Source organism: Hippopotamus amphibius, chromosome 2 (assembly GCF_030028045.1).
Source record: "Hippopotamus amphibius kiboko isolate mHipAmp2 chromosome 2, mHipAmp2.hap2, whole genome shotgun sequence".
NCBI lineage: Eukaryota > Metazoa > Chordata > Mammalia > Artiodactyla > Hippopotamidae > Hippopotamus > Hippopotamus amphibius.
Window position 1 is genome coordinate 82,461,660 of NC_080187.1, and position 16,656 is coordinate 82,478,315.

The 16,656-nt window shown below is 41.1% G+C and overlaps 1 protein-coding gene and 1 pseudogene across 1 annotated transcript; both read left to right on the top strand.

Moving 5' to 3' along the window:
- Nucleotides 1-892: 892 nt before the first annotated feature.
- Nucleotides 893-2,567, top strand: LOC130845512 (methionine adenosyltransferase 2 subunit beta-like; annotated as a pseudogene).
- Nucleotides 2,568-2,960: 393 nt separating this feature from the next.
- On the top strand, nucleotides 2,961-3,556 carry LOC130845147 (interferon omega-1-like). The gene has a single exon (XM_057721931.1). The coding sequence runs from the start codon at nucleotides 2,987-2,989 to the stop codon at nucleotides 3,554-3,556; it is 570 nt and encodes a 189-aa protein (XP_057577914.1). The 5' UTR covers nucleotides 2,961-2,986.
- Nucleotides 3,557-16,656: the final 13,100 nt, after the last annotated feature.

Consider the following 16,656-nt stretch of genomic DNA (forward strand, 5'->3'; position numbering starts at 1 on the left):
AATGATTGCAGTTGGATAATTCCTCCATCTACTCAGACAAAATACATTTTTGCTGTCAGCATCTGAGGGCTATTGACACTTCTGATACCTGGAGACACGGGTCAGGAGGAGAGGGGCTCACCACTGAGGAATAAGATCCTTCACACACATTGCAGGGGAAAGGGTGGGGGTCCTGGCAGATGAATTGTCTTCCCAACAAATAAACAACCCCTCCACAGATAAGAGATTTTAAAGTCCCCAGGAAGGGGTGAGCCTGCCCTCAGGGAGGGAGTGCAGGAGGTTAGGAAGGGGACTCTGTCACTCTAGAGGAGAGGCTGTCACTAGATGTGATCTCTCCCTGGTGAGTGAGGTGCTGCTGGGAAAATACAATTATCTTGGAAGTAGACTCTCCACACCCATATTCTCCTGAAAAGAACCAGGATCCCTGGTGGGGGTACTGGCCCAGCCTGGGGAGGACTACAGGTCTCCAGTAAGAAAATGGTGGAAAGAAAGGACAATGTCTGTAACAGTCCTGACCTCATGGTCCCCTCAAGCAAAACCACATGGACATGAAAGAACGTGTTCTAGGAGGAAAAGAAACACAGGAGAAGCTCATGGAGTCATAATAATCAGCCTCCTCTGTGAATCAAACACTAAATAAAACTCAACTTTTGTTTCAAAGAGCTTATGCAAGAGTGATCTGGTAAATCCCTAAACAAACACAGAAACCACAGGGCTGAGCGAGCCTGCCTTCCTATGTAAGGTAAGGGGTAAAAATGCACCTCAGATCAGGGCTAAAAATTTGTTGCTGGAATACAGAAGACCAACATTTATGCATGAAAGACAGGTGCACAGAATGGGTGTATTTAGAAGCCTACATCACTTCTGACTTTAAGACAAAAACCTGGTGGCTGCCGCTGCGGCGGCGGCGCCAAGACGGCGGGCATGGTGGGGCGGGAGATGGAGCTCTCCATCCACTTTGTCCCCGGCGACTGCCGCTTGGTGGAGGAGGAAGTTAACATCCCCAACAGGCGGGTTCTGATTACTGGTGCCACTGGGCTTCTTGGCAGAGCTGTGTACAAAGAATTTCAGCAGAATAATTGGCATGCTGTTGGCTGTGGTTTTAGGAGAGCAAGACCAAAATTTGAGCAGGTTAATCTCTTGGATTCCAGTGAAGTTCATCACATCACTTATGATTTTCAGCCCCATGTCATAGTACATTGTGCAGCAGAGAGAAGGCCAGATGTTGTAGAAAATCAGCCAGATGCTGCTTCTCAACTTAATGTGGATGCTTCTGGGAATTTAGCAAAGGAAGAAGCTGCAATTGGAGCATTTCTAATCTACATTAGCTCCGATTATGTCTTTGATGGAACAAACCCACCTTATAGAGAGGAAGACATACCAAGTCCCCTAAATCTATATGGCAAAACAAAGGAGAAAAGGCCGTCCTGGAGAACAATTTAGGAGCTGCTGTTTTGAGAATTCCTGTTCTGTATGGAGACGTTGAAAAGCTTGAGGAAAGTGCTGTGACTGTTATGTTTGATAAAGTGCAGTTCAGCAACAAGTCCGCGAACATGGACCACTGGCAGCAGTGGTTCCGCACACAGTCAAAGATGTGGCCATTGTGTGTCGTCAGTTAGCAGAGAAGAGGATGCTGGATCCATCAATTAAGGGAACCTTCCACTGGTCTGGCAATGAACAGATGAACAAGTATGAAATGGCATGTGCAATTGCAGATGCCTTCAACCTCCCCAGCAGCCACTTAAGACTGATAACTGACAGTCCTGTCATAGGAGCACAACGTCCGAGAAACGCTCAGCTTGACTGCTCCAAATTGGAGACCTTGGGCATTGGCCAGCGAACACCATTTCGGATTGGAATCAAAGAATCACTCTGGCCTTTCCTCATTGACAAGATATGGAGACAGACAGTCTTTCATTAGTGTATGTGTGGTGGTGTATTTTTTTTTAAATGAGACGTCAAGTATGTGGCACTTTTTAAAGAAAAAAGGAAATAGTTTTGTATGAGTGCTCTTTAATTGTGACTCATGATCTTTCAGGTAAATGATGCTCTTGCACTAGAGAAGCTGTCTAAGGAAACCAAGGGATATAATGCCTTGTTTGAAGTAACGAGTTTTCTGTTCATCATTTTATTCTGGCTTAATTCGCTGTTTGAATATAGTAAATGATGATTCTCAAATATTTGAGAGCCAGGATGAAACACATCTGCTGTAGACTTTTTTTTTTTTTTTTTGATGAAATGCATTGTTCATTCCTATAAATAACCTCTACAGTTTCAGGACTTTTGCAACTGTTGATCCTTTCATGTTTTCAAATGTGTTAAATAGTATAAAAATCATTGGTGTTCATCATTTGCTTTGCTTGAGCTCAGATCAAAATGTTTGGAGAAAGAAACTTTATTTTTGCAACTTAAGTGTAGTTTTTATGCTTGAGATATTTCAACATGTCATGTGTATTGGAACTCCTGCAGCTTGATGCCTCCTGCTTTTGTAGCAGTGAATGGTGAGCCCTTGAGAAAGAGAATGTGTGTATGTGTATGTATTTTTTTAATACATATGAAACTGTCCTTTTCACTCCATGTCACTGATATTTCATATGTGCGGTTACACTAATAGTAATGGGCCTTGTAAGTCTTTCAGTCATTCATGAATAATAATAAATATGTGCTGCTGGCATGGTAAAAAAAAAAAAAAGACAAAAACCTTTCTTATTTGATTAATAAATATGTATCAGGATGGGCACATCTGTAGTTACTGTGAAAAGTGAAAATTAATAGTTTGGATGGATGACATTTTCTTTGACCACATTGAGAATACATAAATGAAAACCAAAAAAGAAAGTAAAAAGTATATAGAAATGTTAAGAAAATGAAAATTACTGGGTTGCCTATTTAATGGCCTGGCTTAGAAAGATGTCCTCAGAGAACTTACCCCCACGGTTCCCCAGACACCCGTCGCAGCCAGGCCAGCAGCAGCCTCGTTTGCCCCATGGCCTTCATGCTCTCTCTACTGGCCGCCCTGGTGGTGTTCAGCTATGGCCCTGGTGGATCTCTGGGCTGTGACCTGTCTCAGAACCATGTGCTGGTTACCAGGAAGAACTTCATGCTTCTGGGCCAAATGAGGAGAACCTCCCCTCGCTTCTGTCTGAAGGACATAAAAGACTTCGGTTTCCCCCAGGAGATGGTGGATGGCACCCAGCTCCAGAAGGCCCAGGCCACCTCTGTCCTGCATGAGATGCTTCAGCAGATCTTCAACCTCTTCCACACAGAGCGCTCCTCTGCTGCCTGGGACACCACCCTCCTGGACAGACTCCGCACTGGACTCCATCAGCAGCTGGAGGACCTGGACGCCTGCTTGGGACAGGCAATGGGAGAGGAAGAATCTGCCCTGGGAATGGTGGACCCTATGCTGGCCTTGAAGAAGTACTTCCAGGGAATCCACCTCTACCTGCAAGAGAAGAAATACAGCAACTGTGCCTGGGAAATTGTCAGAGTGGAAATCATGAGATCCTCCTCTTCATTAACAAGCTTGCAAGAAAGACTCAGGAGGAAGGAATGACACACACCTGCTTCAACATGGAAAGGATTCTCTCTGACTAACAAGACCACCCTTCCACCTGTGCCGCCATGTCAAAGACTCATTTCTGCTGTCATCATGCCCTGAATTGAATCAATGTCTCAAATGTTTTCATGAATATTAAGCAAGATGATGTTCTACTCTACAGGCACTAGTCCCTCACAGATGCCCATCCTGATCTATCTACTTACTTATCTACTTAAATATTTATCTATTTTAATATTTATTTAACTATTTATAAAGATATAAATTATTTTGGTTCATACAATACTATGTGCATGTATACATTGTGGTTAAGAGAAAAAAGTACTTTGTATTTAGTCAGTTCATGATTTTTCTTCATTCATTAAATTCTTCTATTAAAAACTTCCTTTGATTTTTTTATTGGATTATTTTTCCAATGAGAATTTTGTTATTAGTTATCTATTTTATACATATTAGTGTATAGGTGTCAACCCAATACGCCCAATTCTATTTTTTCTTTAAAAAAGAAACCCCAAGCCTGAATTTGAAAAATGATTAAAAATGTGTGTTACAATTACTTGATGATCATTATGATTTTCACATTAGAAGTAAAAAAAGACTTCCTCTAGATAGGCTGTGTGCTGCCCTCAGGACAGAGATGTGAACATAATTAATCCAATCTTCCTTTCCACAACTTTGGTGCCTTTTTTTTTTTAAGGACAGGAACCTAAAAACAATAATCAGTTAATTCATAATTAAGTTATCAATTATTTTTAAAACAGTCCCAATTTTGTAGTAGAAATGAATATCAGTTAGGTTGCATGCTTCAATGAGAAGGGAGAAAAATGGAATTCCCACATTAGAAGGTAGATCAAGCCATTTTAGAATACAAAAAAAAAAGTAGTAGATATTACCTATAGTTAACTAGCAGACATTTCAGTGCAAATGTCTATTGGGTACTGGAGATGGCAATTTACAAGCAACTCCATGAAGTGTAAAGCAAGTCCATGAACTGAAGAACTGATCAAATGGGAAGAGAGTATAGGATGATAAAAGGACTTAAAATTGAGTCCTATGACATTACCCTGAAAAGGGAGGGAACACCACAAAGGAAGTAGAGATGGAATGGCCATATGCTTACAGGACGAGACAGAATGGTGAGAAGAACTTGTCTAAAAGAGTAAAATTGCTTAGAAGACGCAATGCGTTCATGGAAACGTAGTACATTGGGAAAAGAGATGGCATTGGCCACCTAAGGGAGATCTTCTTTGCTAGAATTAATCAACAGAAGGTGAAGAGAAGGCGGAAGGATGAATAAGAGAAGGTCATCACAATATATATAGGAAGTAGGTTTGAGATATTTGCCATCTGAACTGGAGGAGAGAAAGGAGGTCCTACTCAGGACTGGGACCTAGAGTAGAAGGTGGAACATTCTATTCTCTTCATGGTTTTCCTTTTTGAAATGTTTTTGTCTTTGAAGAGATTTCATGGATTTGATGTACTGACAACTCATAATCATGTTTAAAACTTTATTTACACTAAATCATGACTTATGTAATTCTTCACAAGGAAATGTCTTCATCATTTTGATGAACATTACGTTGATTGTCAGTAAGCTGCTCTGTAGATTGAAATCATCCACTACATGGGAAACAGCCAGAACTGACCTTAGTGAGAGCTGATCTGGTGGAATTCATCAGCAGAAACCATACTGGAGTAGCCAGAAGGGTGACAAGAGAACTCCCACTGTCATTGCTTCACCTGGGGAGTCACTTTACTTCTTTCCCTCTCATCATAGTCAGATTTGCATTTGTTTTCCTTTTCCTTCAGTGTATCAAATGCAAGGACACTTTCCAAGAAAGTTGAATGGAGAAGGCAATCAATGATGTATTGAACATTATGGAAAATCATACTATGGGCCCTTGATGTTTCCATTTTTACTTCCCTATTAAGCTACTAACCTCAAGATGATACAGAAAGTAATTCAGTAGTTGCAAGACAACCCCTGCCCAGGAAAATACGAAATGAAAAACAACGCATAACATTACAAAGACTCTGACATCAGGAAAGCAAAGAAGCCTAATTTTATCTCCATCCTATGCCCCACATCTTCACTATGAGATGGAGACTGATGAGTCAAGGGGCTCGGTAGAAATGTGCTCAGTCATCTAATGATGCCTATTAATCACTTCCATACAAGGTTCTGATGCGAGGTCAACAGCAGGTTCTGATGGGAGGTCTGATGGAAAATCCAAGAAGCCTTGTAAATTATCTGGAGTAATTGTTATGAACTCTGTGGTAATGATACAATGGTAACAAGATGTAGCCCTTTCTCCTGTGGTGGGCACTTGTCAAACAAATCCATTTTCAAGAAGACCAACTCAGAAGAAGAAGCCAGCTTGGCCGATGTGGAAAATAAAGAGGGCAGAAACAGAGACCAGGACTAGAAGTAAACACAGCCAACCTCCTAGCAAGATAAATGTAAATCCTCACCCTAATGCCAATTTATATCAGTTCTTTTTATCCTGTACATCATGTTCAACTTTCAACAGAAACTTAACCATACTAAAAGGTAAAAAACAAAGTTTGAAGAGACAGAGTAAGTATCCGAATCAGGCTCAGATAAAGTAAAGATTTAGGAATTATCACACCAGGAGTCCAAAATAAGAGTGATTAAAGTGCAAAGGGCTCTAATGTAGTGATCTATCTATTCTTCTACTTTATCTCGATCATAATATATATGGTATTAAAAATAGTTTTGCTCATATAATATCATGTTCAACTTTATAATGTATTCAAATATAATAAAATATGCTTACTTTCATCTTTTCCCAAATTATTTTCTTGTTGAATTTATGAAATTCTTCCCCAGAAGACATCTTGCATTTGTTTATTCTTTTCTTTTTTAAACTTTATTTTGGAGTATAGCTGATTACCAATGCTGTGATATTTTCAAGTGCACAGCAAAGGGACTCAGCCATACATATACATGTACCCATTCTCCCCCAAACGCCCTTCCCGAATTTGTTTCTTCCTACAAAAAGAAATTGCTTAAATTCAAAAAGGATACCGAAAAATGGATGATGAATTCTACTCCTCAATTCTTTCTTTCAGTAGGTTATATTTTAAACCTTCATATTTCTCTATCAGATATATGATAGTTCTGAGCATACAGAAGTGAAAAAAGCAAATGCCAAACTTCCTCTTTAGGAGAGTTCAGTTTGGATGAGAAAGAGATGTAAAAACAGTCATCATGATAAAATTATTTCAATTAAGTTTCCAGTTACAATGAGAGAGAGAGGAAAGGGGATTGTCTCCCCAGAATCTGGAATGAGGCTTCTCAAGAAGGGGAAAGGCAGATGTGCTCTATAAAGTGCTCCAGAAACACCTAAAGACAGATTTCCCATTGGTGGATGCAGATGCGGATCTGGAATCTACATCAGTGTACATCATGGAGATATTGATTTGTACTCTGTCGCTGCATATTTGGAAATCAAGGTACGGTAATGGCTGTCATGACTCATGAGTAGAGTGTAGAATGAGAAGATGACCTAAAGCTTATGAGGACCTTCAACTTTTAAGACTGAGAAAGAGAAGGAGAGGCTGCCAAGGACACAGAGCTGGAGGAGCCAGTGCAGCTGGGAGGCAGCCAGCTTCAGGAAGCACTGAAGAAGGAAACAAAGGGTTTGACAATTACACAGGATGTAACTTAAACCATTATTTATATGTGAGCTAGGATTCTGCACTGAATCTAGATTCTGCCAGGACATATGTGTGATCCTGGGGAATCACTTAACTTCCCTGAGCCTCACTTTCCTCAAAGGTAAAGTAAGTGAAAGTATTCCTAGAGCTGTTGTGAGTATCAAACACACGAGAACATTTAATAGCATTCAGCAGAGTATCATCCACTGAGTGAGGGCTAAACAGTGCCTATTTTCTTATTTCTTCATATAGATCTCAATGGGAATAATGCATTCTCCTCCCTGTCGCTCTGTTCCTGACTGCAAAACACTGACAGCCTAAAAAACTGAACCGGGAAAAAGTGTCTCATCACTTGTATGTATTATTATATACATAATTACATAGTAATATGCAAATATGGTACAGTTATATATATGAATACATAGTACAAAATGTGCTCCCTATATACTATACCATATATCTATCTGCTGATTCTGATATATGACACAATTCCCCCTTCCTCTCTGCTTTCCTGGATCTCATGCTTTGACTCAAATATCCCAATCACTTCCTTCCTCCCAGTGTAGAAATCCACAGTGTACTCTCCGCATTCACTCTGCATTAAGCTGTGCTGCCCATTCATACAGCTGTTTCCTTTCCCATTAGGGTTTCTGGCTGTCAATTTCCCCTTGAGACTACAAAGCCACCTACTGAAAGCAGAAGCCAAGTGATAGTTCTAGGCTTGTCAGAAAATCTCATATGGCTCCACGCTCTCTGCCTGCCGAGCACTGCAGCTCCAGACTGTCCAGCCTCCCAGAAAAACACAGTAAATAGATAGCTCCCTGCCCAACAAGGAACAGTGGTGGAGAATCCAGGGGCTCCTCTGCGCCTCTATTTGGGTGCTTCCACAGGCTGATTGCTCTAGGAAGGGGCTCTCCTGGTTCACCACTCTCGTTTGCTCAAAAAGCCCAAAGCACAGGAAACATGAGTTGAAAGTCAGAAGCAGCTTGAGAGCTTGGAAGGAGAACAGAGATGTTGAAAGCATTCACTGGAACAGTGGCAGGTCTTCAGGAAATGGAAGAACACAGGTGAGCTGCATTGAGGCAAGTGTTTCTCCAGAACATTCCTGTTCAGAGAAGTAAAGTCTGAGGTGCATGCAAGAGCACAGAGTTCTCCCAGAAAGACGTGGCCGCTAGCAGTGTCCCCAGCACGGGTGACACGGATAGCAGAGCAGCCTGCAGAGTCTTGGTGAGACAAAGGTTACTCCAGTGCCCAGCTGAAAACTTGTTTCTTCCTTAGGACTCAGCAAGTTATCACAGAGCAGGGAAAGAGATTCCTGGGTACAATGCAACCCACGGAATTTCTTACATTCCATCATGATGTCTTACTCTCTTTGAAAAATGAAGAAAATAAACCATGCTTCAATAGAAGGGACACAGGCAGGGATTTTAATATACTTAGCAACAATGGGGGTAGAGCCTTTCCAGCAGGACATATGTCAGTAACGTGCACAATGAAGATCGCAGTTTCTAAAAGCAACAAAGATCTTTGTGGAAATTTGTTTATTTAATTTAGGCAATTTAGAAAGAGGACACTGATGGATGAATTATCTTTCTGTTCTTTCCAGTTGGCGAATATGCTCTGAGTAGGTACATTTCAATGCATTTACAGTACATTTAAAGGTTTAGACACCTTCCTTAGAATTAGGGTCTAAAAAATAAGCAAAAACCATTTCTATATACTGCTAAAAATACCATTTCATTAACAAATAATTTTTTTAAATAATATTTTTATTTCAATCCTACAGTATTCTTTTATGATGTTTAATAGGTTGAGGTTAGAAATTGAAATAAAGACAACTATATAAGGCTGTGAGGGTGACTTTGGTGTTCAAGACAGACTCTCCCTGCTAAGGAGCCCATTAAAAACCTCCACTGCTTCTGTCTAGGAAGCCCATATGCCCTTCCATAATGTCATACATAAGGCCTCTTCAGGACCCACATCTTAACCAATCGTTGGAACAATAAAGAGTAGAGATTCTGCACTGGACTCTATCCGTAGACAACAGGATGTCCAGTCTCGACTGGAGGTGAGAAATGGAGGTGTCTTCATTGAAGATGAGAACAGCAGGCTGACCTGAAGAGGTCTCCTGAGAAATCAGTGATCCTTCTCGACTGAAATCGAAGGACATGAGAGCTGGGAGCTGAGGTTCTTGGGAGGACTTACTGAGGACTATAACCTCGAGGGCAGCCTCTTGGTGAGCTCTGAGGAACTGCTCCAAGGATGGAAGGGGAGGTCAGTATGCACGTGATTTTGGTGAAGGGGGTTCCTGCAATCGAGGTATGTGGTAGAAGCCTGCTGCTGCTCACGAGGAGCAGACGTCGCTATTAAGGATTTCAGAGCTTTTCTATGTATGAGAAGTTGCGAAAAAATTGGGTTCCTAGAATTTTCTCAGGAAATTATCTAACTACCTGCAGGCCTATTGTGTAAGTTTTCCCAGAGCAGAGAGTGCCTCGTTCCTGATCTCCACCCTGAACCCCTATCGGGGATGCTGGAGGTCAGGGCCCGCTGTGGCTAATGACTTCATTCTTACAGGACCAGATGGGGAGTGACTTTTTAGTTGTCATCCTGAAGGAGAAACGTCAGAGCTCATATGGCTAGAAATTGTTAGGTGCTTTTTCTCTTTTCTTGAACTCACAAGAAAAGAGTTAAAAATACATAGATTCCAAGGGCCATCTTTTGCAGGGTTAATAAAGTTATTTTACTGTATTTCATCGAAGAAATCACTCACGAAATCTTAGACTTTGCATCAAGTGGCTTGTGTGACTGGAGATTGAATTTGGGTCATGGCAGTGAAAGCACCAGATTCTAACCACTAGGTGGCTAGGAAACTCCTCCCTCCTTTTTTTCAATTGGCAGAAAAATCTACTCCCTTCTCTCTCTCTCTCTCTCAAAAGTTAAGCCTCTTTTTAAAAATATTTTACTTACTTTTGACTGCATTGTTTCTTCACTGCAGTGTGTGGGCTTCTCATTGTGGTGGCTTCCCTTGTTGCGGAGCACAGGCTCTAGGCTTCAGTAGTTGCATGCAGGCTCAGTAGCTGTTGCACGCGGGCCCTGAGGAACAGGCTCAGCAGTTGTGGTGCACAGGCTTAGATGCTCCATGGCAGATGGAATCTTCCTGGACCAGGGACTGAACCTGTGTCCCCTGCATTAGCAGGCAGATTTTTTTTTTCCTTTAAGAACTTTTATTGAGAGTCAATTGACGTAAAATAAAGTGCATATATTTAAAGTGTATAATTTGATTTTTTTTTCGTATTAGTAATGTTTATGTGGCAATCCAAATCTTCCAATTCATCCCACCCCACCCACTTTCCCCACTTGGTGTCCATATGTTTATTCTCAACATCTATGTCTATTTGGCCTTGCAAACTGGCTGATTTGTATACTTTTTCTATATTCCGCATATATGTGTTAATATACAATATTTGTTTTTCTCTTTCTGGCAGGCAGATTCTTAATCACTGCCCAACCAGGGAAGTCCAAATCTATTGCCTTCTAACTACGTAATAGTGATTTTGTCTACTTTTTAAATTAAATATTGGCTGTGTTGGGTCTTCATTGCTGAGGGCGGGCTTTCTCCACTTGCGGTGAGTGGGGGCTACCCTTTGTTGTGGTGCTCGGGCTTCTCATTGTGGTGGCTTCTCTTGTTGCAGAGCATGGGCTCTAGGTATGTGGGTTTCAGCAGTTGTGGCACATGGACGCAACAGCTACAGGTCATGGGCTCTAGAGCGCAGGCTCAGTAGGTGAGGCACACGGGCTTAGTTGCTCCGCAGCATGTGGGATCTTCCCGGACTAGGGCTCAAACCCGTGTCCTAGTCCCTCGACTAGTGTCCTCGAACCCTGCATTGGCAGGTAGATTCTTAACCAGAGCACCACCACGGGAATCCCTGATTCCTTTCCTTTTAATGCTAGTTTTCTCAAAGCACTTTTTTCATTGCCTAAGTGGATTTTGTCAATTTTTGATTAGAACTTCAAGTCAGTCCAGTTGATTCAGACTACATGCCATGTTGCCCTACAAAACCACAGACAATAACACTTTGGCATCTGAAGTGGAATAAGGGTCCTCCGTCATCTCACTTTCCTACGTCTGCTTATTTCGTTGGTTCCTAAATATCAGGTTCATGTACACCCGTCACTTTATTTAACGGGCTCTTTCAGACAAATCATCATAAAGACCCTAAGCTTTGCCGTCCTATCTTTGGTACGTTTGGAATGGTTTATTCATCCAAATTTATATTTCTCTCCTGTTGCATAAATGACTGTGATCCAAATAGGGTTATTGAGTGGATTGAGTTAAATTGTTTCTTCTATTTTTTGGCTGCACCGTGGAGCAGGTGAGATCTTATTTCCCTACCAGGGATCCAACATGTGCCTCCTGCAGTGGAAGCACGGTGTCTTAACCACTGGACAGCCAGGGAAGCTCCAATACTTTAAAGAAATTAGAAGTTGGCTAGTCCATTAGTAGCAAGAAATAAAATTCAGTTATTGCTTTTTAATATCAGGATTACTATTATCCAGGTTAAGATCAGCATCTTTTGGAATCATCTCTCTTCCTTTTAATTCTAGTTTTCTCAAAGCACTCTTCTCATTGCCCGAGTGGATTTATCACCTAGACAGATGCTCAGCAAGACTGATCTCCACGATCCTGCCAGACAGGGTTACTGTCTGGGGTTCTGGTTGCCAGTCTCTTGTGAACGGGTGGGTGTAACTTCCGCCTCTCCTCAAAACTGATCACATGTGGATTAAATGAAAGAAAAATAAGGGAGCTGGTCTTGCAAAGCTGAAGGCAGTCAATTGACCCAGGACTTGGTCTTCTTTGAGCTTCTTTGAGCTTCTGGAAGAAGCAGCCATGTTCCTGACTTTCTGTTAGTCATGTTGGCCTCATTTTTCCCCTCTGCTCCAGCCTTGTCCCCAAGGGTGCTGCACTGAAGTTTGCTAACTTAAAATACATCATTGTGTCAGTGGAAAACCACTTCCTTCCTTTCACATTCATGACATTCAGACTCACATTTGTTTTCTTTTTGCCCACGAAACAACTGTTGAATTTTACTTTCTAGGAAAGTTGCAATGAGAAACAAAAAAACTAAAGTTTGAAAATGATAGAGACTGCAACCCATTTGCCCTTCTTCACTTCCCTTTACTATTCTTACCTCTTCATGAATTAGAACTAATGCAGGAGCAGCAAGACAAATCTTGCCTAATAGATCACTAAGTGAATATAAGTTAAAAGATGTCAAATGAAAAATTACACACAAGCAATGGAAAGAAGGCAATTTCTCTCTGACCTAATATCCTGGGCCTCACTGCCCTGCATTCTCAGAGGGAGACACAGAGGAACAGAGAAGCTCAGTGGCATCAACTGACTGAATGAACAACTAAAGGTCACCGGTTACTGTGATATAAGCTTCTCATCAGAGACAACACCATCGCTGAATTTTCTGCCCCCAGCTCCGAAACTTTGAGCATAACAAGTGTTCACGAGTTTTAGTAAAACAGTGGAACAGTAAAATTTGAATTTGCGAAAAATACGTATTTGTCTGTTGAAGGTGAAATGATGAGAACTGGATAACTGTTCTACCTCCTTAGAGAAAACAGATGTTCTCAACATCTGAGGGCTGCTGACACTTCTGATACCTGGGGATGAGAGTCAGGAGACGAGAAGGTCACCACTGAGGACTAGGGTCCTTCACACAAACAGTCCAGGGGCAAGAGTGAGAGTCCTGGAAGATGAATTATTTTCCCGACAGATAAACAACCCCTCCACAGATAAGAGATTGCACAGTCCTCAGGATGGGGTGAGCCTGCCCTCAGGGAGGGAGTGCAGGAGGTTAGGAAGGGGACTCTGTCACTCTAGAGGAGAGGCTGTGACTAGATGTGATCTCTCCCTTGTGAGTGAGGTGCTGCTGGGAAAATACAATTATCTTGGAAGTAGAATCTCCACACCCATATTCTGAAAAGAACCAGGATCCCAGGTAGGGGTACTGGCCCAGCCTGGTGAGGACTACAGGTCTCCAGTAAGAAAATGGTGGACTACAAGCAACTATATGCCAATCAATTGGATAACCTGGAAGAAATGGATACATTCTTAGAAAAATACAATCTTCCAAGACTGAACCAGGAAGAAATAGAAACCATGAACAGACCAATCACAAGTACGGAAATTGAGGCAGTGATTAAAAATCTCCCAACACACAAAAGCCCAGGACCAGATGGGTTCACAGGCGAATTCTATCAAACATTTCGAGAAGAGTTAACACCTATCCTTCTCAAACTCTTCCAAAATATTGCAGAAGGCGGAGCACTCCCAAACTCATTCTACGAGGCTACCATCACCCTGATACCAAAACCAGGCAAAGATGTCACAAAAAAAGAAAACTATAGACCAATATCACTGATGAATATAGATGCAAAAATCCTCAACAAAATACTAGCTAACAGACTGCAACAGCACATTAAAAAAATCATACACCATGATCAAGTGGGGTTTATCCCTGGGATGCAAGGATTCTTCAATATACGCAAATCAATCAACGTGATACATCATATTAACAAATTGAAGGATAAAAACCATATGATCATTTCAATAGATGCAGAAAAAGCTTTTGACAAAGTTCAACATCCATTTATGATAAAAGCTCTCCAGAAAATGGGCATAGAAGGAAATTACCTCAACATAATAAAAGCCATATATGCAAAACCAAAAGCCAACATTGTTCTCAGTGGAGAAAAACTGGAAGAATTCCCTCTAAGAACAGCAACAAGACAAGGGTGTCCACTCTCACCACTATTATTCAACATAGTTTTGGAAGTTTGAGCCACAGCAATCAGAGAAGAAAAAGAAATAAAAGGAATCCAAATTGGAAAAGAAGAAGTAAAATTGTCACTCTTTGCAGATGACATGATATTATATATAGAAAACCCTAAAGATTCTACCAGAAAACTGCTAGCACTCATTGATGAGTTTAGTAAAGTAGCAGGATACAAAATTAATGCACAGAAATCTCTTGCATTCCTATACACTAACAACGGAAGAGCACAAAGAGAAATTAAGGAAACTCTCCCATTCACCATTGCAACCAAAAGAATAAAATACCTAGGAATAAACCTGCCTAAGGAGGCAAAAGATCTGTATGCAGAAAACTTTAAGACATTGATGAAAGAAATCAAAGACGACACAAACAGATGGAGGGACATACCATGTTCCTGGATTGGAAGAATCAACATCGTGAAAATGTCTGTACTACCCAAAGCAATTTACAGATTCAATGCAATCCCCATCAAATTACCAATGGCATTTTTCACAGAACTAGAGCAAGAAATCTTACGATTTGTATGGAAACGGAAAAGACCCCGAATAGCCAAAGCAATCTTGAGAAGGAAAAATGGAGTTGGTGGAATCAGGCTTCCTGACTTCAAACTATACTACAAGGCCATAGTGATCAAGACAGTATGGTACTGGCACAAAAATAGAAAGGAAGATCAATGGAATAGAATAGAGAACTCAGAAGTAAGCCCAAACACATATGGGCACCTTATCTTTGACAAAGGAGGCAAGAATATACAATGGAAAAAAGACAGCCTCTTCCATAAGTGGTGCTGGGAGAACTGGGCAGCAACATGCAAAAGAATGAAATTAGAACACTTCCTAACACCATACACAAAAGTAAACTCCAAATGGATTAAAGACCTACATGTAAGGCCAGACACTATCAAACTCCTAGAGGAAAACATAGGCAGAACACTATATGACATCCATCAAAGCGCCATCCTTTTTGACCCACCTCCTAGAATCATGGAAATAAAATCAAGAATAAATGAATGGGACCTCATGAAACTTAAAAGCTTTTGCACTGCAAAAGAAACCATAAACAAGACTAAAAGGCAACCCTCAGAGTGGGAAAAAATAATTGCCTATGAAACAACGGACAAAGGATTAACCTCCAAAATATACAAGCAGCTCATGAAGCTTAATACCAAAAAAGCAAATAACCCAATCCACAAATGGGCAGAAGACCTAAATAGACATTTCTCCAAAGAAGACATACAGATGGTCAACAAACACATGAAAAGATGCTCCACATCACTAATCATCAGAGAAATGCAAGTCAAAGCCACAATGAGGTATCACCTCACACCAGTCAGAATGGCCATCATCACAAAGTCTGGAAACAACAAATGTTGGAGAGGGTGTGGAGAAAAAGGAACTCTCCTGCACTGTTGGTGGGACTGTAAATTGGTACAGCCACTATGGAAAACAATTTGGAGGTTCCTTAAAAAACTACAAATAGAACTACCATATGATCCAGTAATCCCACTCCTGGGCATATACCCAAAGAAAACCATAATCCCAAAAGAAACTTGTACCATAATGTTTATTGCAGCACTATTTACAATAGCCAGGACATGGAAGCAACCTAAATGCCCATCAACAAATGAATGGATACAGAAGATGTGGCATATATATACAATGGAATATTACTCAGCTATAAAAAGGGATGAGATGGAGCTATATGTAATGAGGTGGATAGAACTACAGTCTGTCATACAGAGTGAAGTAAGTCAGAAAGAGAAGGACAAATATTGTATGCTAACTCACATATACGGAATCTAAAAATGGTACTGTTGGACTCAGTGACCAGAACAAGGATGCAGATACAGAGAATGGACTGGAGAACTCGAGGTATGGGAGGGGGCGGGGGGTGAAGGGGAAACTGAGACGAAGCGAGAGAGTAACACAGACATATATATACTACCAACTGTAAAATAGTCAGTGGGAAGTTGTTGTATAACAAAGGGAGTCCAACTCGAGGATGGAAGATGCCTTTGAGGACTGGGGCGGGAAGGGTGGGGGGGAATCGAGGGGGGGGCGTCAAGGAAGGGAGGGAAGATGGGGATATGTGTATAAAAACGGATGATTGAACCTGGTGTACCCCCCCAAAAAATAAATAAAAAAAAAAAAAAAAAAAAAAAAAAGATGTGATAGATAAAAAAAAAAGAAAAAAAAAAAGAAAATGGTGGAAAGAAAGGACAATGTCTGTAACAGTGCTGAGCTCGTGGTTCCCTGAAGCAAAACCACATGGACCTGTATGAATGTATAGGAAGGGAAACATTGAAAACCTCATGGACTCATAATAATCAGCCTCTTCTGTAAATGAAACACTAAATAAAAACCAACTTTTGTTTCAAAGAGCTTATGCAAGAGCGATCGGGTAATCCCTAAATAAACCCAGAAACCACAGGGCCGAGGGAACCTGCCTTCCTATGTAAGGTAAGGGGTAAAAATGGAACCTCAGGTCAGAGCTAAAAATTTGTTGCTGGAACAGAGAAGACAGACATTTATGCATGGAAGACAGAGAGAATGTGTGTATTGACAAACC

Bases quoted from the DNA above. Each gene is read 5' to 3' on its own strand.
- LOC130845147 (XM_057721931.1), top strand. From the start codon at position 2,987: ATGGCCTTCATGCTCTCTCTACTGGCCGCCCTGGTGGTGTTCAGCTAT.